Source organism: Camarhynchus parvulus, chromosome 3 (genome assembly GCF_901933205.1).
Source record: "Camarhynchus parvulus chromosome 3, STF_HiC, whole genome shotgun sequence".
Classification (NCBI taxonomy): domain Eukaryota; kingdom Metazoa; phylum Chordata; class Aves; order Passeriformes; family Thraupidae; genus Camarhynchus; species Camarhynchus parvulus.
This window is the reverse complement of record NC_044573.1, coordinates 4,809,766-4,836,098: the sequence shown is the minus strand read 5'-3', so window position 1 is coordinate 4,836,098 and position 26,333 is coordinate 4,809,766. Positions and strand designations below refer to the sequence as shown.

The 26,333-nt window shown below is 54.1% G+C and overlaps 3 protein-coding genes across 6 annotated transcripts; 1 reads left to right on the top strand and 2 right to left on the bottom strand.

Moving 5' to 3' along the window:
• Window positions 1-6,815: 6,815 nt before the first annotated feature.
• On the top strand, window positions 6,816-9,198 carry SSTR4 (somatostatin receptor 4). 3 transcript variants are annotated; one of them, XM_030946643.1, is made up of 3 exons: window positions 6,816-6,858; window positions 7,171-7,311; window positions 7,801-9,198. In XM_030946643.1, exon 3 carries the CDS (start codon window positions 7,845-7,847, stop codon window positions 9,072-9,074), a length of 1,230 nt encoding a protein of 409 aa, XP_030802503.1. In that variant the 5' UTR covers window positions 6,816-6,858; window positions 7,171-7,311; window positions 7,801-7,844; the 3' UTR covers window positions 9,075-9,198. The 3 variants fall into 3 exon arrangements, with proteins under 3 accessions (XP_030802503.1, XP_030802501.1, XP_030802502.1); XM_030946641.1 differs by having other exon boundaries at window positions 6,842-7,311; XM_030946642.1 differs by lacking the exon at window positions 6,816-6,858 and having other exon boundaries at window positions 6,922-7,311; window positions 7,775-9,198.
• Window positions 9,199-9,820: 622 nt separating this feature from the next.
• On the bottom strand, window positions 9,821-13,301 carry THBD (thrombomodulin). The gene has a single exon (XM_030946638.1). It carries the CDS (start codon window positions 13,263-13,265, stop codon window positions 11,595-11,597), a length of 1,671 nt encoding a protein of 556 aa, XP_030802498.1. The 5' UTR covers window positions 13,266-13,301; the 3' UTR covers window positions 9,821-11,594.
• Window positions 13,302-16,203: 2,902 nt separating this feature from the next.
• CD93 (CD93 molecule) lies at window positions 16,204-20,127 on the bottom strand. Of its 2 annotated transcripts, none has more exons than XM_030946636.1 (2): window positions 20,066-20,127; window positions 16,204-19,928 (listed from the first exon to the last, which is right to left on the bottom strand). In XM_030946636.1, exon 2 carries the CDS (start codon window positions 19,749-19,751, stop codon window positions 18,024-18,026), a length of 1,728 nt encoding a protein of 575 aa, XP_030802496.1. In that variant the 5' UTR covers window positions 19,752-19,928; window positions 20,066-20,127; the 3' UTR covers window positions 16,204-18,023. The 2 variants fall into 2 exon arrangements, with proteins under 2 accessions (XP_030802496.1, XP_030802497.1); XM_030946637.1 differs by having other exon boundaries at window positions 20,054-20,105.
• Window positions 20,128-26,333: the final 6,206 nt, after the last annotated feature.

The window sequence follows — 26,333 nt, the reverse complement described above, 5'->3', positions numbered from 1 at the left end:
CGTGTTTGACTGAAATAATTTTATTTGAACACAATTCCCTGTTTCAACATTTTTAAGGAGCAGGGGGTTATTTAAGATGGATTCAGTTTTAATCAGTTTAATGGGATTTTCTGGTTTTTCATGGAAGAGCTTCCAAATGGTCCTGATTAACTTTTCCAAATCAATACGCTTAAGGGCAAAGCATACAATTATCCCGGCAAATGAGCCCCTCCATGGATCCTGCCGGAACTCCGCCTTGGATCTGGCCCTGGATTCCCTTCCTAACTCATATTCCATGAGGAAAAGAGGCAGCACCCCATGGATCCCTTTCCCAGCTCATATTCCATGAGGAAAAAGGATGACACCCCATGGATCTTCTTCCCCAGCTCGTATTCCATGAGGAAAAGGGGCAGCGCCCCATGGATCCCTTTCCCAACACATATTCCATGAGGAAAAGGGGCAGCACCCCATGGATCCCTTTCCAAGCTCATATTCCATGAGGAAAAAGGATGGCAGCTCATGGATCCCTTTCTCAACTCATATTCCCTGAGGAAAAGAGGCAGCACCCCATGGATCCCTTTCCCAAATCATATTCCATGAGGAAAAGAGGCAGCACCCCATGGATCCCTTTCCCAGCTCATATTCCATGAGGAAAAGGGATGGCACCCCATGGATCCCTTTCCCAAATCATATTCCATGAGGAAAAGAGGCCCCCCACCCATCCCTTCTCCCCCCCCCATTCCCAAAAAAAGAGGCAGCACCCCATGGATCGCTTTCCCAACTTGTATTCCATGAGGAAAAGGGATGGCACCCCATGGATCCCTTTCCCAGCTCATAGTCCATGAGGAAAAGGGGCAGCACCCCATGGATCCCTTCCCCAGGTCATACTCCATGAGGAAAAGGGAGGGTCAGCCCCAGCTCCCCTTTCCCAGCTCACATTCCCTAAGGAAAAGGGGCAGCACAGGTGAGGCTCAGACCCTGGACGCCCTTCCCCACATTCCCTGAGGAAAAGGAGCAACACAAGCACTGGAATTCCAGAAGAAAACTTCTGGCTCTTGCCTTACCTTTCACATCCCAGTTTTTCATTCCAACACGTTAAACACCCCAAAAATACCCAAAGCCCTGGAAAAGCTGGGTTGGGATCAGCACTGGTGCAGGCACTGGGATAACCCCAAACAATCCTATGGGATCCCATACTCCCGTTATCCCAATCCCAAACCACAGATGTGGGATCACATCTGGCTCCCATCCATCCACAGGCCACGGATCACATCCTGCTTCCCATTCATTCCTGCAGGATCCAATATCCCCTGGCTTTTGGCAAAGTGCAACGTTTGACCAAACTTCCCGAGGTGAAGAATTCTTTGGGAAATGTCAGAGTTCCTGGAGGATTAAGCAGGAGCCGGGGCAAACAGGAATGACATTATTGTAATTCCTGCTGTGCCGGGTCATTTTCCTGCAATATCACGGTTCCCATCCCAAATCCTGTTCCTTGCATCATCCTTCCCATTCCGTCCTTCAAGGTTTTTATTTATTCATCCCACAGATGAAAGCAAAGAGGAGGAAAAGAGAATTTTCTTCCTTTTTCCTTCGTTTTTCCTTCATTTTTCCTTCATTTTTCCTTCCTTTTTCCTTCCTTTTTTCTTCCTTTTTCCTTCCTTTTTTCTTCCTTTTTCTTTCCTTTCTTCCTTGCATTGGGGCGAATTCAAACACCACTGAAATTCCAGGTTTTTTTAAATATCTTTTTAGGGAGGTATTTTCAAACTTTCCCAGCAGATCCTGCATTGTTAAAAGAATCCGTGGCAGCAATTCCCAGCACAGCCCCAGCCACGGGATACAAGGATCTGAATATGGAATTGATGTATGGAAAAGTCAGGCCCCTTGGCAGAGCTGGGATCATCCAATCCCTAAAATACAGCCCTTCCCACTGCTCCAGGAACAGGGAACAACCCCTACCAGGGAAAGATGGATTTGATGCTTTTTTAGGGACTTCTGGACTCTTCCAGGATATTCCCAGCTTCCCTTTGGCGTTTATCCCTCTCCTTGTCCCAACAGCTGCTCCAATCCCCCAAACCAGTAGCAAATCCATCTTCTCCTGGTTTTTTGGGGGGATCAACCAGCTCACAGAGGAATCCACAGGGATGGGATCCATTCCTCACATTCCCTCTTCCCACCGGGATCAGGTTTGGGGCTTGCAGGTACCATATTCTGGGGAATCAAAAGCTTGGGAATTGCTGCCCTTCCCAAGCCTCTGGCAGAGGATGAGCACAGGGATACAGGAGTAAAACAATCCTGGGCTGAATTCCATGGGATATCCAACAGGAGGGCACCTCCTGAGGGACACAGGGATTCTGGGAAGGGATTGGGAGCACCGGGACATTCCCTTGGGAATGCTGCTCCAGCCCAGTTTGCACCAGGGAATTCTTTCTCATCCTGCAGGTGCAGACACAGAGCCGAGTGGGAAAAGCCAGATTTAAAGGGAAAATCACTCCCGGAAAAGGGGGAAAACCATGAAAAGAGACAATTAGGAGCTGCTGTCAGGAAAAGGAATTGATTTTCCATGTTTTCCAGCCTTTTCTCCAGCTGTTTGCAGATGGGTTTGAGGTGGCCGCGGTGCCAGAATTTGGGAAGTGCAGGGGGGGTTTCCTCATGGGATGAGCAGCTGGGATTCCCAGGAAAAGCCTCTCCTCCGCTCGGGAGCAATGCAGGCTGTGGGAATGGCTGGAAAAGGGGAGAATCCATGGATTTGAATGGGAAAACAAATCAATGCCTGAATTAAAAGAAGGAGCAGGTTCCCAGTGAGGACAGAACCAAGATTTCCAGGTGTTTCAGCCCATCCCAGTGTCCCCATCCCAACTCTGGGAGCACAGGAAGCTTCCTGGCTCCCTGATTTCCTCCATCTGGAGCTGCTCCAGCTTTTCTATTTTTGGACTCCATTCATCCCCAGCCGGCTTTCCATAAAAATTCCTGGTGCCTCTGGCCTGGAAGCCAGGAAAACCTCCAGGAGCCCATAGGAAGCAGCAAAACCTCCGGATCCAGTGCTCCAAAATTATTATGGAATGAGGGAGTGGGGAGGTGATGTCAACCTGGATTTAGGGTGGATAATGCATCCCTCTGTCCCAGCTCCATCCTGCTCTTCCCAAAAATTCACCACAACCACACAGGGAGAAACTTGGGAATATTCAGGGATTTCATATGGAGCTGTCGCTGCTTTCCCTCTATCCTGTATTCCCAGTTCTTTCCCTTTCCATCAGTTTTGGGATACCGAGCTCCCAGCAAGGAGAATTATAACCACACCTTATACCCAGCCCAAATTCCTGTGGAATTTGCTTCCCAGTGCTCCTTTGGTGTTTCCAAGTTGGAAATCCAAGCTCATCCGTTGCTGTTGAATCCAGCAGGATTCAGGCAAATTCCAGGTGCTGTTTCAATGTTAATCAGGATTTCTCATCCCTCCAAACCTGGGAGGAATTTTTCTAGCAGATTTATGGAAAAGAGCCAGAGGGAATTACCTTGTCATCCCCAAATTCCTTGGGAGTTGACAATCCTTGAGATTGGGATCAGATTGCGGCCGGGACAAGGATAATTCATGGAATGGGAAGAGCCACTGGAGCTTCCTTGCATTCCTGGGTCATGGCCCCACCCCAAAGCAGGGCCGGATCCACCTCTGATTCCTCTTCACAACGCCCGGGATCCCCGAGCTTTGGGACACCACCACGGCTGTCCCCCATCCCTGCATCCCGATCCCCCAGCCCAGTGGGAATTTTTTGGAGGAGCAGACACAGGAGCATTGAGCGGGGCCTGGAATGTGGCAGCAGCTGCCAGAGCCCAGGAGCTCCCGGGAAAAGCGCCAGGCCGGGAATAAGGAGCTGCAGTGTGGATCCCAGACTGGATAAACACACCCCAGCTCCCACCTGGCATCGGAAATCGGGCTCTGACCTCCGGCTCCACTTCCCGCCGGGATAACGCCATCTCCTCTCCCACCGGGAAAGGGAAACGGAGGCCTTTACACACTTTCCCGGTTTTCCAAGGAGAAAACAGCAGGGAAACACCCTGAGAGCAGCCATGGATCCACAGAAGTGACATCCAGGATCCAAACATCATCAAAATTCCAGGCTTCCCAAATTTTGGGGGTATATTCACTTTAGAAATTCCCAAAGTGGATAAATCCTTTTTTTTTTTCCTTATCATTCACCCCAGGATTCTCCCAAATTTTTTTCTCCAATATATATTCATAAATTACATGGTAATTTTTGGGAATTCCTTTACTTCCCCCCAAAAAATTATCTTTTTTTTTTCCCCAGGAAGGAGCAGCAAACTCCGAGTTAAGAGGGGAAGGAGCTTGGGAAGTTTCAAGGTTTTTTTCCTGGGAGACAAGAACAGATTTTGGCCAACAACCTGTTCCCAATCCAGGTTTTCCCACAATTCGCAAAAAAAATTGGAGGTTAAGGAGGGAAAAAAAGATTCAAAATTGTTTTTCCCTGGAATTTGGGAAGGATCCCGTTCCCACACTTCTTGTCATTCCTGGGAATACCTTGGAGTTTTTAAACAGGTCTAAAAAATTACAACGCATAAGGCTCAAATATTTCCAAGCATCCCAAATCCTAGGATTTGGCGGCTCCCAGGAGAGGGCAGCAAATCTCCGCGTTTCGGGCTTTCCTCGGGAAAATCGGGAAGGAGGAAGGGGGGGGGGGGGAGGCGGGGAAATTTGGGAGCAGCCCATGGAATTGGGGCTGGAACATCGTGTCTTTTAGGATCCCTTCCAAATACTCTGGGATTGTGTGGAATTCATGGATTCCGAATTGCTGGAGGCTCAGGGAAGATCCAAGGGTGGAAAAAGGATTCCATAGGGGATTTACCTGGAAAAGGGGAGCAGGACCCTTTAAATGGGAATTCCTCCAGGAAAATTCCATCCCATTCAGGGGTTCATTAATTCCCAGAACCACAGGCTCCTCTTCAGTTTTCCCACTTTTCCCAAGTCTTTGGGATCCAGCCCCGGTGAGAGAGCAGGACAGGAATCCCTGGACAGGAATAATGGGAATAAAGAGGAAAATTAACTGGATTCCATGATAAGGAGAGCCGAACAATTCCCTTGGACACTGGGAAAAACACATTCCACTAAATCCTAGGATGGTTTCCCTGGAATTCCTTGACCTAGAGGCTCCCCACAAACCCTGAATCTTAAAATCCCAGAACTGCTGATCCCAAGATCCACACATTCCTTGGGATGCACCGAGCAAATTCCACTTTTCCCTCAGCATCAGAGCAGGCTCCAAGGTTGGGATCTGGGGCAACTCCTGAGGGTGGGATTGAGGAGAATCCCAGGATTTTTAGGAGTTGGGCTCTTTGTGGGTCCCTTCCTACCGGGGATATCCCAGGATTTTATGGATGCTCCTGAAATGGGAAGAAAGTCAAGACTTCCTAATCAGGGCATCCTTATCCCACTGTGTGGCTCCAATCACCTGGAATTGTCCCCCTGGAGCCAAAGTAATTTCTGCTCCTCCCAGTCCAGATTTTTCCATGGAATTCTGGGACCACCTTGTGGCTCAAATCCATGGCGGAGTTTCCTCCTTTACAGTAAAGGAGCATTTAAAGGTTTCCTGTTGCTCCGGGAGGTGGAGGGGGCCCATGGAATCTGCGGCCGCTTCCATTGTTTAATTCCATGTTTTCCGGTCTCCTGCTGCAACGGGAACGCCCGGAGCTCCTGAGCTGGCCCCCGGGAATTTCTGTGTCAGCACAGTGGGATCCCATTGCCCTTTATCCCACTGGAACACCCCATGGAATTGGGAGTGGAGATGGGGTGCCAGCATTCCCTGGATCCTGGATATTCCCAGCGGGATCAGTGCCAGCTGCATCATTAACCATGGTCATGGATTTAAGCAGTGAGGAGAAAATCCACCTGTTTTCCCAGGATTTCCAAGCCCATTCCCAGGAGTATCATATGGATGTTTATCCCTATTCCCATCCTGGCAGTAGGGCCCCAAAATGGGCTCATTCAGCCAGCTCCAAATTCCCAAAAATTCCCAAAAGCTGTGATTTTGGGATGACTGAGGCAAGTTTGCTTCATCACTTCCTGGCCAGGGTTGGGATAAATCAGATAAGGAGGAGCCGAGGGAGAAGGGAATGTTGGAAAAAAGGAGGATCTGGGGGAATTTCATTTCCTACAAGTCTGTGAGAGGAATTAGGCAGGAACTGGGCTCTGCTCCCAGGCAAGGAAAGACGGGATAAAAGGGAATGGCCTCAGGGGAGGTTTAGGTTGGAGATCAGGAAAATTTCTCTCCCAGGGCAGTGGTGGACTCCTTATTCCAGGAGGGATTTAAATTCACATGGATGTGACACTGGGGGACTTGGATCAGTGCTGGGTTAACACTGGGTTCCACGATTTTAGAGGGCTTTTCCAAATTCAGTGATCCCTTTATTCCATTAGGCTATTACTCTTTGAGTCCATGATTCCGTGATTCCATGATTCTATGATTCCATGACCTGGGCCGAGCTGCTGCCAGGGATAAGATTCCCTGGATCCCTCCCATCCAAAAAAAAACCCCAAACCCAGCAATGGATTAAAAAAAAAAAAAGATGGAATTTCCTCGCATTTTTACTTCTTGCACCCTCAGATCCAGCACAGACTGCGAAACGGGGTGGAATTCCCGGTGGGTTTGGATGTGGGGCCAGGCCGGGCTGGTCCTCACCTCTCCAAACCCGGAATCCTGGGATGCGGTGCCGCAGGGAAGGGGCTCTAGCGGGAAGGATCCGGGGGCCCTGCAGCGCTGGGAAGGCGGGAATGCGCGGCAGGAATGCGGGATGAGGGATGCGTTGCCAAGGCAACCATTCCTTCTCCATCTCGTGCCTCTCCCCGGAGCCGCGGGGGGATGCGAGGGCGGGGTGCGGGATTTGGGATGCGGGATTCGGGATTCGGGATTTGGGATGCGGGGGGGGGATGGGGCTGCGGATCCCGCCCTCCGCAGCGCCGGGAAAGAGCCGCTGGAGCGGGAATGCTCCGGCCGGGAGCCGCAGGACAGTGCAGCCCGGCGGGAGAAGGGCGGAGGGCGCTGCGCTGTTTTCCAGAGGAAATCCTGGAGCAGAAAGTTGCGCTGCGTTTATTTTTTCACGGAAAGCCGATGCCTGCGGCATAGGGATGCGGGAGAGGGGAAAGATCCTGCGGGTCCATCCCTGCTTTGTCTTTCGCTTTAAAAGGTCCGGATCTTCCCGGTCATCTGATCCAGGTCAAGTAGGACTTTCCGTCGGCGACGGATCCCACCGGAGCATCTTCCCACAGCGGCTTCTTCCCCCCGGCAGGAAGTAGTGAGGCTCCTTCAATCCCTGGAATCCTGAAAGGTAAAATATTCCCGGCTGGATTTCTCCTTGGCAGGGTGAATGAAATCCTCGAGATTTGCAGGGGCTCCTTAAGGTGGATGGCGTTGATTCCCAGGCAGGGTTGGGATTGATTCCCAGGCCGAGCTGGGATTGATTCCTAGGCCAGGTTGGGATTGGTTGCCAGGCCTGGTTGGGATTAATTCCTGGGCCAGGTTGGGATTGATTCCGGGGCCAGGTTGGGATTGATTCCGGGGCCAGGTTGGGATTCCCAGGCCATCCCACCTGGTTTGAGGAGCCCCACAGAGGGTTAATTCCCACCCCACCCCACAGCCTCTGAGATCCCAAAAAGCCAGGATGCTCTGGCCTGAGGAATGACATGGAGGTGTCCAGGCAGGGAGAGGGTTGATGGAGGGAGTCAGGGGGTGGTGGATGGAGGTTCCCAATCCAATGGGAATGTGGCCACTGGGATTTCTGTGCCCCACAGCCCGCACCGCTGTGCCCTGCCCGCAGGTTGACCCCATCGCCGCTCTCCCGTCCATGGATCACCTCCCGCCATGAGCACGGACGGCGAGCGGCTCCTGGCAGCCGGAATCCCCCTCTGGAGCATCTCCAGCTGGGCCGGCTCTGAGCCGCCCCCCAACAGCAGCACAGCAGCTGCCGTGGGAGATGCCAGCCGGCCCCCGGGGGCCCCGGAGCGCGGCGGGAGCGCGGCGGAGATCGCGGGCATGGTGGTGCTGCAGTGCATCTACGGCCTGGTGTGCCTGCTGGGGCTGCTGGGCAACGCGCTCGTCATCTTCGTCATCCTGCGCTACGCCAAGATGAAGACGGCCACCAACATCTACCTGCTCAACCTGGCCATCGCCGACGAGCTCTTCATGCTCAGCGTGCCCTTCGTGGCCACGGCGGCGGCGCTGCGGCGCTGGCCCTTCGGCCGGGCGCTCTGCCGGACCGTGCTGGGCGTGGACGGCCTCAACATGTTCAGCAGCGTCTTCTGCCTCACCGTGCTCAGCCTGGACCGCTACATCGCCGTGGTGCACCCGCTGCGCGCCGCCTCCTACCGCCGCCCGCGCGTCGCCAAGCTGGTCAACGGCGGCGTGTGGCTGCTGGCGCTGCTGGTGGCCTCGCCCATCCCGGTGTTCGCCGGCACGGCGGTCACCCGCGACGGCCGCGCCGTGGCCTGCGACCTGCTGTGGCCCAGCCCGGCGTGGGCGGCCGCCTTCGTGGTGTACAGCAGCGCACTGGGCTTCGTGCTGCCCGTGGTGGCCATGGCGCTGTGCTACCTGCTGCTGGCCGGCAAGATGCGCGTGGTGGCGCAGGGCGTGGGCTGGCAGCAGCGGCGGCGCTCCGAGGGCAAGCTGACGCGGCTGGTGGTCACCGTGGTGGCCATGTTCGTGGTGTGCTGGCTGCCCTTCTACGTGGTGCAGCTGCTGGAGCTGCTGCTGCCCGGCCGCCTGGACGCCAGCGCGCACAACGCCTCGCTGCTGCTCAGCTACTCCAACAGCTGCGCCAACCCCATCCTCTATGGATTGCTCTCCGAGAATTTCCGCAACTCCTTCCACGGCGTGCTGCGCCGCTGCCGCGACGCCGGCCTGTGCTGCTGCCGCGCCGCCGGCGGGGACGGAGGGGACAGCGAGGACGAGGAGGAGCCACTGGATTACTGCGCCGCGCCCCGCGGGGACGCCAAGGGCTGCGTGTGTCCCCCCCTGCCCTGCCAGCAGGACCCCCTGCGCCCCCAGCCCTGCTGCGCGCCCGGGGCCCTCCTCCCCAAAACCACCCCCTTCTAGGGGGCCCCAAAATCGGGGGTGAAAGGGGATGCCGGATGGAGAGGGCCCGCGATGCCGGGTGCGATTGGCGGGTGCGCCGCGCCACTCTCCGAAATAAAAAGCCATAAGACTGGCCTGGGATGGAGCAAATTCCATGGATTGAGTGGTTATTGCCGTTTTTCCGGCATCCAGAAGCCTTCACTGGGGATGGGGAGGATCCCAAAATGTTCATCAGGAGAACATGGCCCTCCTGATTGATAAATGATAAATTCCCATTTCTTCCCAAGAGACAGGGAGACACCGGGAAAAATCCCAAAGCTCGCCAGCTCTGCTGCATCTACAGCAGAATGAGATCCCATCATACACATCTCCCTACCCAAAATTCCCAGGATTTTAGCACACCCAAATTTTAGGACCAAATTTCTACCAAAAGAACCGAAAAACCAGGAGAACCAAATTTTGATGAGCTTGGAACCCCAGGGTGAGGAACAGCACATGGAGGTCCCATGGAGCGAGCCACTTCCAGCTTAATTGGGGTTTAACTTTGTCCTTGGAATGGGATTGGTGCTGTCCATTATTCATGGCTCATTCCTTCCATTTTAGTCCCACTGGGGAAGTAACAAGCTGGGAACATTTTCATCCTTGTGCTGCCCTGAATGCTTCTGGGTTTTCCTGGATTTCTGGTGGAATTTTTGGGAAGGGGAGAAAGAACAGGCCCTGAGCAGTTCCTCTAAACCAGACTGGCAAAACTTTATTGGTGTCCACACAGGATCTCCATGAGACAATTCCATCAGACAGGGTAAAATTCCAATAAATAAATAAGGATTTACAAATGGGCCCGGGGGGAGCAGGCCAGGGTGGGGGAGAGGATAAAACAGGGAGTGCTGGGAATTCAGGACTCCAACGCACCGTAAGGAAGGAATTTGTGATAAGATAAAACTCTGCAGTGGGAACTGGAGATTAGGGGGGAGGAGGAGATTTTGGGGGTGTGGTGGCAAAACCTGGGATCCACCCAGGAACGAGCAGGGGTTTGAGCTGGATAACAAGGAAAGATCCATGGGAAGCAGATCCTGCATATGGGATGATGCCTCAGCAAAGTCTTTCCACTCTCAAACCTTATCCTTTCTTTCCCTTCCTTTTCCTTGGATATTTTCCCAAGTGACACCTTTATATTTTGATATCTCTTTCTGGATAATTATGGATAATCACAACAGCTCCCTCCTTCCCGCTGCAGCCAAACTGTCCTAAAATAAACCTGGCACATCCACAGACTTACAGCCCTCGCTCCATGTGGTTTCGCTTTAATCCATCCCTAGGGATCCATGGACAGGACCCTCAGTTATGCAGCCTTCAGGATAACGACCTTTCAGGAAAACCACAATTCCTACAAATGCCTCATTTTGATTTTCCTGGGAATTTGCAGTGGAGGTTTAGCATTCCAGGGGGAGATGCTGAGTGCTGGGAAGTTCATAGGGTGGGAGGGGGGAATGTGGGGGAACAGAACCCCCCTGTTCTGATCCCAGGCTTCCAAAACTTCTCAGGGATAATATTTCACTGGCATAAAGCTGCCAGTGGCCGCTCGGACAGGGAGCAGGACCCCCTTTGGCTCCCCAGGGAAGGATGGAGCTGGAAAACCAGATCCTTCTCAGAATCCTCCCCCCAGGCCGGGGCTGCTGGAATCCCGCCCCCTGGGAATGTTTTGCCTTGGGCTAGAGTCAGCCCTGCGCGAGGGAACAGGGAAAATCCCTGTGGGTAGGAGGGGTCAAATCCAAATCCAAAATCCAACAATCGAATTTAAGGCAACAACAGCGGAAAGTCATGGAAGGACCTGGATATGGCTCTGCAGCGCCGCAAACCTTTCCTACAAAATTCACCCCAGCAGCCTTCGTGTCCCCGTTTAACCTCCACATCCCACAAAAAAATAAGGAGAGGGAATGGGAATCAGGAATTTGAGTCCCAACTTGGTGACACCGAGCCGGGTCACTGCTGTCACCAGTGGCTTAAGGTGACAAGTGCTTCCCGCAACATCTTTGCTCCTCCTTCCCTCAGCTTAAAACAAACAAACCCCATCCCAAAGAAAAGCAGGAGCTTCCCAGATCGGGAAAACCATCCAGCCCGGGGGAGGGGGATTTGGGTCGAGGTGTCCTTCCAAAGTCCCCGCCTTGGTCGCACCGTGCTCTCATCCCACGGATTTAGAGTCGCTTGCACACGGAGCCGTCCCTCCTGGATTTTTCCTTGCGGTTTTCCCGACCGCCGGCTCGGGAAAAGGAAAGCTGAACGCCAAGGAAGCGGGAACAAGGAGCAGGAGCGGAGCAGCCTCTGGGCGTTCTGCTGTCCGCGCTCTCCTGCGCCGGCGTTCCAAGAGCCGGCTGGGAAGCAGCGGGTATTTCTGGGAGTGATGCGATCCCAGCTTTTCCCGAATTATCATTCAAAAATTCCAGCCGGGGCGCGACAGGGCGGGAGGGGGAGGGGTAGCGGCGGATAAATGTCACCCAGTTCGGCCTCCCAGTGTCCAGTGTCCGTCCGTCCTGCCCGCTGTCCCTACGGCTTCTGTGCGGAGGGGACGGGCTGAAGCCCCAGCTCCTTCTCGTGGGGGCCGCTGTACTTGTAATCCATGGAGCCGTGGGAGCGGCAGCGCTTCCTGGCCAGGTGGAACCCCAGAGCCGTCAGGGCCAGGAGGCTCAGCAGGGCACCCCCGGCGATGCCCACCAGCAGCCCGGGGTGCAGCGGCTCCGCTTTCGGCGGGGGCCGGCTGGGCACGGGCGTGTCCGGTTCCAGCTCCAAATCCCCCGAGGACGCTTCCTCGCCGTCCTCGTGCAGGATGGGGATGCAGTCGATGCCGCGGAGGAAGTGGCCGTGGGGACAGTGGCACTGGAAGCCGCCGGGGGTGTTGGTGCAGTTGAACTCGCAGTGACCACTGTCGCACTCATCCACGTCCATGCACAGGTTGTCGTCCTCGTCCAACATGAAGCCCTCGGGGCACTCGCAGTCGCCGCCGTCGCCGCACACGGGCGGGCACTCGGTGGTGTTGCAGTGCGGGAGGCAGCGGGAGGGATCCTGCGGGTGCACGGCGTAGCCGGGGTGGCAGCCGCAGCGGTCGCCGTCAGGCAGCTCCTCGCAGCGCTGCTGGCACGACAGGTCCCAGCAGGGCGGCTGGCGCTGGCAGTGCCCGTCCACCATCCTGTAGCCTCTGTGGCACCGGCACTCGAAGCCGCCCTTGGTGTTCACGCACTGCTGCTCGCACGGGCCGGGCTCGCTGGCGCAGTCGTCGATGTCCTCGCAGCTGACGCCGTCGGCCGCCAGCTGGTACCCGACGGAGCACATGCACACGAAGGAGCCGCCGGCCACCACGCAGTGATGCTGGCACTGCGCTCCCTCGCACGGCGAGCGGCACCCGCGCCCGTCCGGGGCCAGCACCGCGCCCTCGGGGCAGGAGCAGCGCGGCCGCCCGCGCTCCTCCGCGCACGTCCCCGCACAGCCGCCGCCGCCCAGCTCGCACGGCCACGCTCCCGGCGTGTCGCGGCCCCAGCGCGGCCCCGCGCCGTCCCCGTCCTCGCAGCGCAGCCCCAGCCCGAGGTCAGCGATGTCCGCCACGCTGCCCGGAGGCAGCGCCAGGAAGTCCGCTCCGCGGGCGCCGAACGGGGTGGTGTAGGTGACGGGCACGCCGTGCTGGGTGGCCAGGCGGGGACAGCTGCCTCCGTAGCTGTACTGGCAGAGGAAGCCGTCGGCCGGCTCCTCGCAGCGCCGCTCCTCCCAGCGCAGCTCCCGGGACACGGTCACGCAGCGCTCGCCGCAGCGCTGCCCCGACGGCGCCCAGTTGGTGTAATCGGTGTTGCGGTCGCCGGTGACCCAGCGGAAACCGCGGAGCCGCCGGCTGGGCTCGGTGCAGGACAAGGAGGGCGGCAGCGACAGCCCGAGCCAGAGCCGCCCCTCGCGGTTCTGGAGCAGCAGCGCGATCGCCTCCTCGGCCACGGTGGAGCGCACGGTCATGAGGTGTCCCCCGCCCCGCTCGCAGCCCTCGCTGGCGCCGGAGAAGGAGCGGGACGCCCAGAACACGGCGAAACACTCGTGCTCCAGGCACTGCGCGCCCGCGGGGGACAGGTCCCGCGGCTGTGCCCGCGCCACCGTCCCCAGCAGCAGCAGCAGCAGCAGCGGCAGCAGCGGCCGCATGTCCCGCGGAGGGGGCGGCCGGCGGCGCCCCGAGCTGAGCATGGCCCTCTCCTCCCGGCCGCCCCCTTTATAGCGGCCCCGGCGGGGGAAGGAAGCGCCCGCGGGGCCGGGAGGGAGCGCGGCGGTGAATCCCGGCCGGGCGCTGCCCCCGCCCCCGCCCCGCCGCCCCGGGCCCCCTCCCGCATCCTCCCGGCGGCTCCGCCCCGGCGGGGCCCGCCCGGCTGCGCGGGGGGAGCGGCAGCGGCCGGGGCGTCCCGCGGGAGCCGGGGAAAACGGGGTGAGCCTCGGGAAAAGGGGGAAGCGGCAGCGGGATGTCACAGCACAGGAGGGGGCCGCGGGGTGGGAGCAGCGCCGCTGGGAATTGTCATCTTCATCCCGCTGGGATCTTCATCCCGATGGGATGTCGCTCAGCTGCTGCCACGGTGCTGGCACTGCGGAGGGCACAGATCAAACCCTGTGTCCAGCTCTGGATCCAGCACAGAGCATCTCTGTGTCCAGACATGGGAATGGAGCCGGGAAGGGGCTGGAGCACCAGGAGGGAGCTGGGAAAGGGGCTCAGCCTGGGGAAAAGGAGGCTCCAGGAGGGACCTTCTCCCTCTCGGCAATCCCTGACAGGAGAGTGGAGTCAGGCGGAATCGGGATCTGCTCCCGGGGAATAATGAACGGGATGAAGGGAAACGGTTTAGGTTTGATTAGGGAAAATTTCTTTAATAAAAAATTAACATATAATTATGCATTTCCATCTACAGTTATATATAATTAATATAGCTCTACTATTTGGTATTATTATTATTATTATTAAGCATTATTATGACCTTTCTCCCGATCTCCCCTATTCCCCACAGACACCTCCGAATGGATATCCCATTCCATCAGTTTATCCTTGGGGGATCCCCCTCTGCTGCCAGAACAGAGCCAAGAGCAACCTAAAAATCCAACCTAAATGTCCCAAGCTTCTCTACACCACAAAAAAGGGATTTGAGGCTGTTTTTCTCATGGAATTCCAACAGCCCCGGGCACTGCAATTGGCCTTTGGGATGAGCAGCAAATCACAATTTCCTCGGATCATTGCAAGGAGGTTTCTTTATTAAATTTTAGTGACCTTCAGTGAACTTTCTTTGTCCTTTCTTAAACCCTTGGGGTTTGTTTTTGTCCTCTCACAAGCCTGGGTGCTTCCTGTAAATCCCTCGAGTCTGTGGGGAAAAGGGAAGTTGGGAATAATAATAATAATAATAATAATAATAATAATAATAATAATAATAATAATAATAACAACTCTTCTTTAATCTCATTGGACATTTCGAATCTGCCACAAAAACTGAAAAGAAATGTCCATGGAATTTAATTCCAGCAGCAGCGATGAACCTCAAGGAGAAAGTGTCCATGGGGGAGCTTGGAATAAAGAATTTCTCCCAGCAGGATCATTCCCAGCAATCTCCTGGGAGCTGGATAACTCTGACCTTTACTGGCTTTAGGAACACCTGTTGTTCCCACAGTTTTCACTTCACTATTTCCAATTGTTCTTCCACTTCTCCTTTTACTTCTGCTTCTGTTTTCTGGAGAAAACCATCAAGAGAAGGGAGAAAACATCCTGGCAAACCACGGGAAAAGAAGGAAAACAGAACGTGGTGGAGATGAAAAAAAAACCCCAAAACAATAAATTTCTGCTCCTGCTGTTATTTTTTTTTCAGTAACTGCAAACCCAGATAAAAAATTCCTTGTCAAGGCTTTTTCCAGGAAAAAACAGAGCCTTCCCAAACAATGATCCCACTTCGCTGGCCTTGCCCAACTGACAACGTTTGTCCCTAAAAGATAATCGGGATGGGGTGGGAGGAATGGGATTAATCACGCTTTCATAATTCCCTTTTATCCCACTGCTCTGCAGGCTGAGTCAGGGTGCCAGCACTGCCCTGCCTGCTGACAGGCTGCTTTTCCTCTTCCCCAGTCCCATTAATCATGTTTTCCCTGCCTTTCCCTTTGGCTCTGACTCATCCCGGCTGTCCCTGTCACTCTGCTCGGAGCGGGCACTTGGAATGCTTGTCCTGACCCCCGAATCCGGGAGTTTGTGTCAACACAGGGGGGAATTTTTGGCTTCTTTACAGGGTTTTGGGGATGAGGTTGCTCTGTTGGAATGCTGGCAGTTGTCCACGAAGGAATGGAAAGCAATGGAATGTAAAATAATACGAAATATCATGGGATAATAGGATCTAAAAGGGTCTCTCCTATTATTTGATCCCAAAAAAGCCTTCACGCAGAGAGGTGCTGAAATCAAAGGGATTGCTCATGGATTTGGGATCTTGGTCATGGGATTAGGGCCTTGGTCATGGGACTGGAACCTTGGCTGTGGGATTGGGACCTTGGCCATGGAATTAGGACCTTGGTTATGGGATTGGGACCTTGGCCATGGAATTAGGACCTTGGTTATGGGATTGGGACCTTGGCCATGGAATCAGGACCTTGGTTGTGGGATTGAGAACACGGTCATGGGATTGGGGCCTTGCTCACAGTTTCAGGAACTTGGTCATGGCCTTAGGACCTTGCCCGTGGGTTGAGGCCCTTCCTCGTGGGCTTTCCTTGTGGTTTTAGGAACTTGGTCATGGGATTAGGATCTTGCTGATGGACCTGAGCCCTTCCTCCTGGGTTTAGGGCCTTGCTTGTGGGTTTGGGACCCTGTTCATGGATTTAGGGCTTTTCTTGTGGCTTTGGGACCTTTTTTATGGGTTTAGGACTTTCCTCATGGATTTAGGACCTTCCTTGTGGAAGGAAGGTCCTAAACAGCCCATCCCAATGCTCCCACCCCATGGCCTCAGCAGGGATGAAGGGAATGGCCCCTGCCCAGGAGCACAGATCCTGGGAAAGGCTGAGATCCTGGAATAAGCCCTAGGAAAGGATTTGGGATCACCACCCACCCACCGTGGGGAGCACAAAGATTAGGAGCACCAGACCATTGATTTTTAGGAATATCTTTATTAAAACCCACTGCAAGCACATTTTTATTCAGGTTTTCTTGGAATTTCATCCAGAGAGAGGTGTTGGGATAACTTTATCCTGTAAATCCAAGAGTTTCATTCTGAGAAAGCAAAACACTCATCCATAACAAAACATTTCAAGGAGTAGGATGAATATCCCATCTCCTGTGGAAGACAGGGCACCAAATTATCCTGCTCCAACTTGTGGGATTCCCCAGTCCCTGGACAACTCCCTAAGGAGGCCACGGATCAAGATGTGCCAGGAAAAATGAGAGACATGAGGTTGGTTCACCAAGAGGGAGGATGCTAGAGCAGGAAACATTCCATTAGTGAGAATCCAACCTAAACCTTGGCACAAATTCCTGTCTTCCCCTAGATCCATCATCATTCCCCAATGGAATACACAGAGGTTGCAGCAGAAATCAGGATTTTGATTTTTGGGGAATAAACAACACACCTCAGGTTTTTCCCAGCTCTGATTCCATCCTCACCCTTCCTTTTTCCTTTTTTATAGCCTTATATCCCATAAAAAACCCCAAGGCTGTCACTTCCCACAGATCCAAATCCAGCATTATTAACATGGGATTCCCTTCATTGATCCAGCTATTTCCAATGCTCTGCTGGTTTGGGATTTGGGAATTTTCGGCAGGATTTCCAAGAATCCTGCTGCTGCATTCCCTCCCTTTCTCCCAACCCAGGCAGCACATGGAAAACATTCCTGTCAGCTCCATTTTCCTGTTTGCAGCTCACAATGGAGCCCCAAGACAAGAAAAAAGCAGGAAAGGGTTTTGCTCAGCACATGGAATGACAGGATGCAGCTCCCTGCCCACCACAAACTCCTTTGTGTTCTATTCCCATTCCTGGAGCAATTCAGCTCCAGGGACAAAATATAACTCCAACAGAAACTTCAGGAAGCTGCTGGACCCTTCAAATCCCGTGGCTGATCTTTTCCAGCCCTTCTCAGCATGGATAAACCATGGAGGAGGTGGTGCTGGGTGTGCCCCTCAGGATTTTGGAGAGAATTCCCGTTGGACAGGCTGGAAGAGGCTCAAGGAGTTTTGGGAAGTACCTGGGGAACAATTTGGCCTGGAGAGTCTTTCAGGAGTTATGGGTTTTACACAGAATAATCAGCAAATATTCCAATTCTGGCGAGTTCCTTACACAGGGAAAGAGGGAAAACATGCTCAGCCTGGAGCCTGGAAGGATCCTTCCCAAAACAAATGATCCAACAGGAAAAGCCCAGCCTCTCATGTGGCTGATGGGAAGGAGAGCATTGTTTTCTCTGTTTAGAATTGGATTTAGGCAGGATACTCAGGAAATGAGGAAGTGGTTATTCCAAACACAGCTTTTCCTACCTTTATGCCATTCCTTGGCTCCGTGATGAGCAGTTTTCCCTGGTTTCAGGCGACAGATTTTTAATAAAACCCCAAAAGTAACCCTTAAACCCCACCCTGGTTGTGCCTGCAGGGGCCTGTTCCAGCTCTGCTGGGGCACATCCCAGTTTCAAACCCATTCCCATCCCAGCTTCAAACCCTTTCCCATCCCAGCTTCAAACCCTTTTCCAGGAAAACGAGGCAAATCCAGAGGGAGCAGTGCACAAGGGGCTACAGGAGAATTCCAAGTGAGGAGTTTCCCTTTAGGAACACGATCCAACAATTCTGAATTTGCCTTTTGGAGCAGAGCTGAGGAGACAAATTCCACCCCATTCCCTCTCCCCTCTCGTTAACCCTTGGAGCAGCAGGACTGCAAATCCCACTGGAACAGCCCGAGGAGCTCACTTTGGGCACAAAGCATTCCCTCCCACCCTTTCATCGGGATTTTTAACCCTCTCCTACCTGCGCTCCCCGCGGCTCTCGGGCTGCTCGGGCACCCAGCAATAATTATCGGCCGCGTTTTTGGCCGGAGGCTTCTCCCTCTTGGCCGCCCTTTTCCTGCAAGCCACGAGCGCCAGGGCGAACGCCAGCAGGAGCAGGATAGCCACCAGGCTGCCCACGATGTAATAGAGCAGCAGCCGCGGGCCGTCGGCGCTGTGCTCGTCCGAGCCGGCCCCCAATCCCGCCGTGGGCATTCCCAGAGAACGCGGGATGCTCGTGGTCCATGGGATGCGCGTGGTGCGGGGGATGCCGGAGCTCTTTGGGATGCCCGAGCTCTGTGGGATGCCGCCGGAGCTCTGTGGGATGACGGTGGAGCTCTGTGGGATGCTGCTGGCGCTCTGTGGGATGCTGCTGGAGCTCTGGGGGATACTGTTTGGGATCGCCTCTGCGGGGCTGCAGCCGTGGCCATCCGCGTCCCGGAGGGAGCCAGGCGGGCACAGGCACTCGTAGCCGCCGGGGAAGTTGCGGCAGGCGCCGGGACACGGATCCCGCAGGCACTCGTCCACATCCAGGCAGGACTCTCCTCCCGGCTGCCGCTGGAAGCCGGGCCGGCAGGCGCAGCGGAAGGAGCCGGGAATGTTGATGCAGAGCTGCGGGCACGCGTGGGGCTGGGCACACTCATCCACGTCGTGGCAGTGGTGGCCAGCGGGCCCCGCGGGGCGGTAGCCGGGCCGGCAGAGGCACTGGAAGCCGCCGGGAATGTTGTGGCACTGGTGCTGGCACGGCCCAGACTCGCACTCATCCACATCCGAGCAGCCGCGGCCGTCGGCTGCCAGGGCGTAGCCGGGCTCGCAGCCGCACTCGAAGCCGCCGGGCAGCGGGCGGCAGGATCCCTGGCAGGGGTTGGGATGGCAGGAATCCTCGGCAAGGCAGGAGGCCATGTCGGCGGCCAGCACGTAGCCGGGGTGGCAGGCGCAGCGCGGGGGCTCGCCGGGCGCGTCCAGGCAGCGCTGCTGGCAGCCCCCGTTGTGGTGGCCGCAGTCCACCGGGCACAGGGGACCCGGCGGGTGCCAGGCGAAGCCGCCCCCGGCCAGCGAGCCCTTGCAGACGGCGAAGGCCGAGGCGCGGCCGCTGTCGCACTGCACCTCGGCCAGCGTGCCGAAGGGAGCGGCGGCCAGGCGGGCGCTGCGCACCCCGAACGGGGTGGCGTAGGTGACCGTGCCTCGGCCGGCCAGCGGCAGGAGCCCGCACATTCCCTGGAAGCTGAACTTGCAGAGGAAAGCCGGCAGCGTGCTCCGGCAGGCTCGGTCGGCCCAGCCGCCGGGGCCGTGCGGGCCGGGCGGCCGCAGGGCCACACAGCGGGCGCTCACGCAGGTGACGGCCGGCTCGGATGCCCACTGCGAGAAGTTGCCCGGCTCCCCTCCGGCCACCCAGGAGAAGCCTCGCAGCGGCTCCTGCGGCCGCACGCAGTGACCCCGGGGCAGGGCGAGCCCGAGCCAGGCCGGGCCGGCCCAGCCGGCGCTGGCCAGCAGCTCCCGCAGCCGCTCGGCCTCGCCCGCGCTGCCCGCCGGCGCCAGGTTGCCTCCGTTATCCTCGCAGCGCTCCTGGGCGCTTTTCCAGTTGCTCTCATCCCGGTGCAGGGTGTAGCAGGCGCTGTCGGCGCACAGCACCTCCGCGTCCTCCCCTCCGCAGCGCCAGGCCGGCAGCAGCAGCAGCAGCAGCAGGAGCGGCCGGAGCGTGGCCATGCCGCCGGACAAGTGGACAAATGACCAGCGGAGTCACATCCCGCTGTCCCGCCGAGCTCTCCCGAAACACATCCTGTGCTCCAGGCTTTCCTATTTATCACCGGAGGCCGCGGCTTCCTGTAGCGTGCACCCCGTTGTGCTTCCCGGCTTCCCTTTGTAAGAAACACGTTTGCTCTCCTGTGAAAATTCAAGAAGTTTAATAAAGGGCAACAGGAGACAAAGACAAGCAAAGATTATGGCCGGGTGCATCTTGGCACTCAGCTAAGAGCACCCCCTCACCTTCGGGGACACCCCTTTAATACCTTTTCCTTTACCTCGGTCCTTTGCATCCTCATAGACCCTGATGCATATCCACAGGGCAGTTTACATATCCCGGGAACTGTTTTGCACGGCCCCTCCTCGGGTCCGCCTTTCCAGGGCATGCGTGTCCCTTGGGTGTGGTTTGGGTTCCTCTTCATCGCTTCCAATCTGGGCCTTGGTCCAAGCTTCCATCAGAGGGCAGATGCTGATAGCTGGAATATCAATAGCAGGGTCCTCATGGCACGTTTGCTGGGTGTTATCCCGACCAAACAGAGAATTCACTCATAGCCACCACCACTGCCATGACTAAGGTTTTGTTAATAGCAGAAATAAAAACAAAGTTATTTTAACATTACGCACACAGCATTCGCCCTAATATTTGCAAAAAACCCAACAGTATAATATGTATTTATAGCACCTTTCCTGCCAGCTCCTCGCTCCCATCCCAAAGTTTTGGGTAAAAAACACGCTGCGTTCCGGCTTTTATGCTTTTATTTTTGTGGCGTTCCTGCTTTTTTTGGGGTTTTTTTTCCCCCCCCTCCAAGAATTTGATTTATTCCCTCCGGCAGCAGCTGAGTTTTCCAAGCCCTAATAGGGGCCGAGATTTTTCAGGCACGTGTTGCTAAAAGGGGAAGGAAAACATCCCGGCTAAAAAGCCGTGGGATCTGTGGATAGCAGCCTCTAAAAAAGAGGGAATATTTGACATGGCTTCTCCTGCGCATGCTCCAAGATTCCAGCACATTTTCCCCTTTCTTTAAATAGATGGAAGAGCCCTGAAATAGGAGCTGGGTCGTGGGAAGGTCCTGGGAATACCGGGATGGAGCCAAGCTCGGCTGGGCTCTGGTGCCATCCCAAGCAGCACTGTCCTGGCATCCCATGGATGAGGATTCCTCACAGAATTTGAGGTTTGGGCTGGAAAAGCTCATCCATGAGCAGGACAGGGACAATTCCACTGGAATGGGCTGTCCCAGACTTTGATGCTGAGATGCTCCCAGTTCCCTGGCTGCATTCCCAGGATTTGTCCTGAAGCATCACTCCGGCAGCAGCAGATTCAGGATTTAACCCTGGGAGTCTGGGGAGTCATTTCCTGCTTGGCGCAGCCATGGATCCACTGCCCATTCCAGGATTTCTCGGCTTCGGTAGGTTTGGAATTCCTGAGGGAATGGCTGTGATCCAACAGAGAAATTAAAACCAGGAATCTGCTCCTTCACTTTCCTCCTAAATAAAAAAGCTGCCAAAAATCCCAATAAAAACTGTGGATTATTCCCAGAGCTGCTCATGCACAGCATTCCTGGGAAAGCCCTGACTGCTGGGATATCTTCTGGAATCTCCCATCCCAGTGAAGGTTCAGGGAGCCACAGCCAATGCTCCCAAACCAGAGCACTGAGGAAAAACTTCCCAAAAATCTGCGAGGGAGAAACCCTACCTGGATGCTGTTTCTAATTGGATTTATCCAGAATTCTAGGAATGGGGGAAATATTTTTGGACTTGGAATGAGAGAGCTCAGCACAGCAGCAGTTCCCTGCTGCCAGCCAGGACATGGCTCTGCTGTTGGAAAAAACAGGGATCATGGTTTGTCTGCCCAGCTGATCCCACAATTTTCCAACTGACAACTTCTTCCCACAACCCAACCTGGCCTTTTTTATCCAATCAAATTTTCCTGGACAAAACCTGGGAATTTTTAACTAAAGCTCCTCTGGATATTCCCAAACTGGGGAAAATCCCAAAATATTTAAATATCATTTTAATCTTAAAAGTCATTCCAGGATAATCAAGGAATTGATGGGAATGTTCTTTCTTAGGATGTGTAGGATGTCCAATCAGGAATCCTGCCCCAGGGAAAAACTTCTTGTTCAAAACCATGGAATATTCATGGAATGCTTGCAAAAATAAAGCTAAAAACCTTTTCCAGTGGTTTGGTTTTGGGTTAAAAAAAAAAAGAAAAAGTTTATCCTTCTTTCCAAGAGTTTCATGGATAGGAAAGCTCCCTCCCATCACTTTTAGGAAGATCTCCATGTTACAAGCTTATGTGGGAATATTTTGGAGACTTTTTAGTGGTTCTTTGATTTTTATTGAATATTCCACACTCCTTAAATTTTCTTGGATGTTCGCATTGAAAATCCAAGTCTTGGCTCCAAACTTTAAAAGAATTTTTTTTCCCAACCCCCTTTGGATGAACACATCTGTAACCCCCCCCATTTTCCATAGGAATCCAATCCAAACGTTCTCCAGGAGAGCAGAATTCCCGCCAAAGGGAATATCCGATGCGACTAATTAAAACCAATTTAAAAATCGGGAATTGCCGAAAATGAAGGAATTGGTTTAAAAGCGTCGCTCGGAGGTTAAAGAAGGAAAAGGGCGTGGAATGTGTGACGTCAGGGGCGGCAAATCCCAGGACTGGGATGAGGGACAATGGAGCCGGAGGCGGGGACACCTGTGCGGGGGGAAAAGAATTGGAGGAACTCGGCTCCCTCTGGAGACATCACAAGGACACGGAGACGGAGTTGGGAAGCTCTGGGAAGGCTCTTGGAATGGGGGATCTCCTGTTACATTAAATTTTGGGAATTTGGGCAATGTAGAGGAGCAGGAATTAGAAGGGGTTTAATGGGAACAGAATTCCAAGCGCCAGGAAAGGGAATTGCTTTGTTTGGGTTTTCACATCCCTTCTCCTCTGCTCTGGGGAAGTCCCACCTGGAATTCTGCATCCAGGTCTGGCTCCCAGCACAGGAAGGACGTGGAGCTGTTGGAGCAAATCCAGAGGAGGCACCGGGATAATCAGAGGGATGGGGCAGCTCTGCTGGGAGTAAAAACTGTGAGAATTGGAATTGCTCAGCCTGGCAAAGAAGAGGTTCAGGATAATCCAACTGTGGCATCCCAGGAACTGAAGGAGCCAAGGAGGAAAACAGGGAGAGATTATTCCCGAGGGATGGAGTGACAGGAGAAGGGGAATGGCTTCCTGCTGCTAGGGAACAGGCTTAGATGGAATATTGGGAATAAATCTTTCCCTGGGAGGGTGGGGAGGCCCTGGCACAGATTCCCAGAGAAGCTGTGGCTGCTCCATCCCTGGAAGTGTCCAAGGCCAGCTTGGAGCACCCTGGGACAGTGGGAGGTGTCCCTGCCCATGGAATGAGATGAGGAACTAAGATCCCTTCCCACTGAAACCATTCCATGATTTTTTTCATGGAGTGGCTGAATGCCCACCCAGGTGGAAATGAAGAAAGGAAGGAGCAGTTCCCCTCACAAATATCCTGTTCCTTCCAGGCATCTCCCTCCTTTTCATGGAAGCAGGGAATTGGTTCCTTGGGGTCCAGACTCCACGCTGGCATTTTTGATTCTTCCCTCCCTTTATCCTGTCCATGATTTTCCAGCGTTGGAGCAACTTCCAGGCTAAAGCTGGAGGAGGAGGGATGTTCAAAACAACCTGGAGCAAATCCAGGAATTCTGTATCTCTCCAGATAAAATCCAAGACAAAACTCCAGGAGCTCCACAGGGTCTCTGCCAGCTGGGAGGGAGCTGCTCCAGGTGTTTTGAGCAGCTCCAAGGAATTTGCTGGATGCCAAGTCAGGACATGATCCTTGAGTTTTGTCCCATTTTGCCAGCCCACTTTGTGTTTAAAACCAGGAATTCCATTTCCGTTTCCATTTGGAAGCAGTCACTGCGATTCCAGGGAGGAGAAATCCCACGGGCTCCCAGCAGATCCATGCTTGGAAATTTCTTTGGGATAGAAGTGGGGCACTCTTCCCAAGCTTTTTCCTCCTGGAAGTGGAAGGAGTGGAGCACAGCTGGAATATTAGGCTGGATAGCAGCTGGAAAAGTGGGAATCATGCCTCTGGAAGCCTTCCATCCAAGAAGGAAAAGCTCCTCAGATCCCAGTGGGAACAGGACAATCACCCTGGGGAAAATCCTCACTCCGAGGGATGTTTTCCCTCTTCCTTTGATATCTGAGGGATTTTGTATTATTCTTGATTTTTTCATGTGTTTGGAGCCCTGGAATTGCTGACTGGACTGTCCTGGGTGGTCCAGGGTGGGAATGCGGGGCGGGAAGAACCTCTCCTCCAGATGGAGCCAGTTTAGGAAAAAACAGGAATTCAATCAGAGGCTTCCATGGGGATGGACCCCTCCTCCCACCAGGATATTCTCCAAGGAACATTTCTGGGGGAGCTCTGGAATGGCAGGGGGGAAGATGAAGGGGAGGACGGACATTAAATCCCAACCCAAATTCCCTGCTTTCATTCCAGCAGGAGATTTGGGGATATTAATGTTGGAATGCCACCAGGACACCTGGAGAGCGCACACACAAATAAACTCCAGGATTTCTCCAAACAATCCAACCCATCCGGAGGGGCCGAACTGGGATTTGCAGCTCAGACCAGCCAGAGTGGGCGAAATTCCACAGCTCTGCAAAATTCCCTCTTACTCCCAAATTTCCTGGTCATCCAGAATGAGCCATCAGGGAATTTGGCAGCTGTTCCTGAGGGAATTACAACTCACGTCCCTAAACAGGGATTGCCTAAGGAAAGGAAAATTGGGGAAATTTCTCCCCCAAAATACAAAGAAAGTGGAGAATTCACTAAGGATGGGGAATTCCTGTGTGGTTTTTACTGGGATTTGTGTGTCTGTTCCTTGTGGGAAGCTGGAGGCAAGAGGGAACATCTTTAGGATATTTGGCAGGGATTTGTGGCATAAATTGGGATTTTCTGCTGGGCATTCCCTCTTTTAGCTCATCCCGTTTGGTGGCAGGATTGGTTTTCCAGGTGGAATAATTAAGGAGTAAATAAAAAAAATAAAAATTAAAAATAAAAAATAAAAATAAAAGGGAGTGTATCCATAGGCAAATGCTGCCTGAATAAACATGGAATTGCCACGGGAAGGAACCATTTCAGGGGATCCATGAGGAGTTGATTCGTTCTTTTTCCCCCCCTCTGTCTCACACTTTTTTGCCTATTGAAAACAGGTTTTCCCAGCCCACAAGAGCTCTGGGAAACAGAATTCCCAATTTCTACCTAAAATCAGGAGCAGGGGATCCAAGGTGATCCCTGTATTCCCATGCGGTGCCAGAGGGAGAATTCCAAAGGAAGCAGTTTAAGACCCAGTCTCCTGATCCCAGAAATGGGGACAGGCGGGTCTGGAAAAGGCACTGGGATCCAGGATGGAGGATTTGGGTGATCCCATTTTTCTTTGGGATGTTTAGGACGTCCCACACATCGATCAAGGAAGGTGTATCCATAGATCCATTTCTTTTTTCCTGGAGCAGAGGCAGGGAAGTGCTGGGGTCTCTTATTAAATATTAATTTCCCCCCTTTGCTCATCCCACAGAATTCCCTGCCTGTTTTCCCTCCCCCTCCTGTTGGAATTCCCACATCTGTGGCACAATCCAGACTCCCAGTCCTTCCCAAATTCCCGCAAGCAGTAAAAACCAAGGATGGGGTTAAAGCGGGATCTGGGCTGGCTCCGGCTGCTCCAGCTCCACCTTGCGCTGAGCCAATCGGGATTTGCTGCCATTCCCAAATGTCATTCCCGGCCGGAGGGGCTGGGAGGGCCGGGAGTGACTCAGCCCTGGCACAATCCCAGAGTTTCTAACACCCCCAGCTGGATTGTTCCCTGTTTTCCCATTTTCCTCCCGCTTTTTTAACGCTGTCCCAGCCCAGCTGCGCTGAATCGCTGTTCCCGCTGATGTGCCAAATCCTGGGAAGGAGGTGGCTCTGGAATGTGAAGGGAAAGGCAGGGTTGGAAACACACCCGAGGCTCGGGAAGCGCCGGGTGTTGCCCGGGCAGGGCGGCAACAACTGGAAGGAAAAGCAGGGTGGGATTCTCCAAAGGGATGAGCGGCTCCTCCAGACCCTGCCCAGCTTTCCCAGGATCACGGCAGCGCCGTGGGATGGGCTCGGAGAGGGGGATAAAAGTGAAGATATCCCAAAAAAAACCCCGGGATGTGGCTCCACAAAGGGGGAAATCCAACCTGCAGTGGAAGCTGGATAATCAATTCCTTGTTTTCCAAAGGGGTTGGAATGAGATGGGCTTTAAGGTCATTCCCAACCCAGTCCAGCCTTGGATTATTGTTCTCCTGATTCAGGATCAGGAGAACTCTGATCTCCTTTCCAGAATCTTCTCCCCCGAGATGATCCTGTTTGGAATGTGGGATCCCTTTGCTGGATCATGTCACAGAACAAATTCCATTTTAAAAAAGGGAATTATAAATATCCACTGGGAAATCCAGAGCCCCACCATGTCGGGATGTGGCATCTCTAGCCCATCTCTCCATCCAAGGAGAGATCCCAAAAA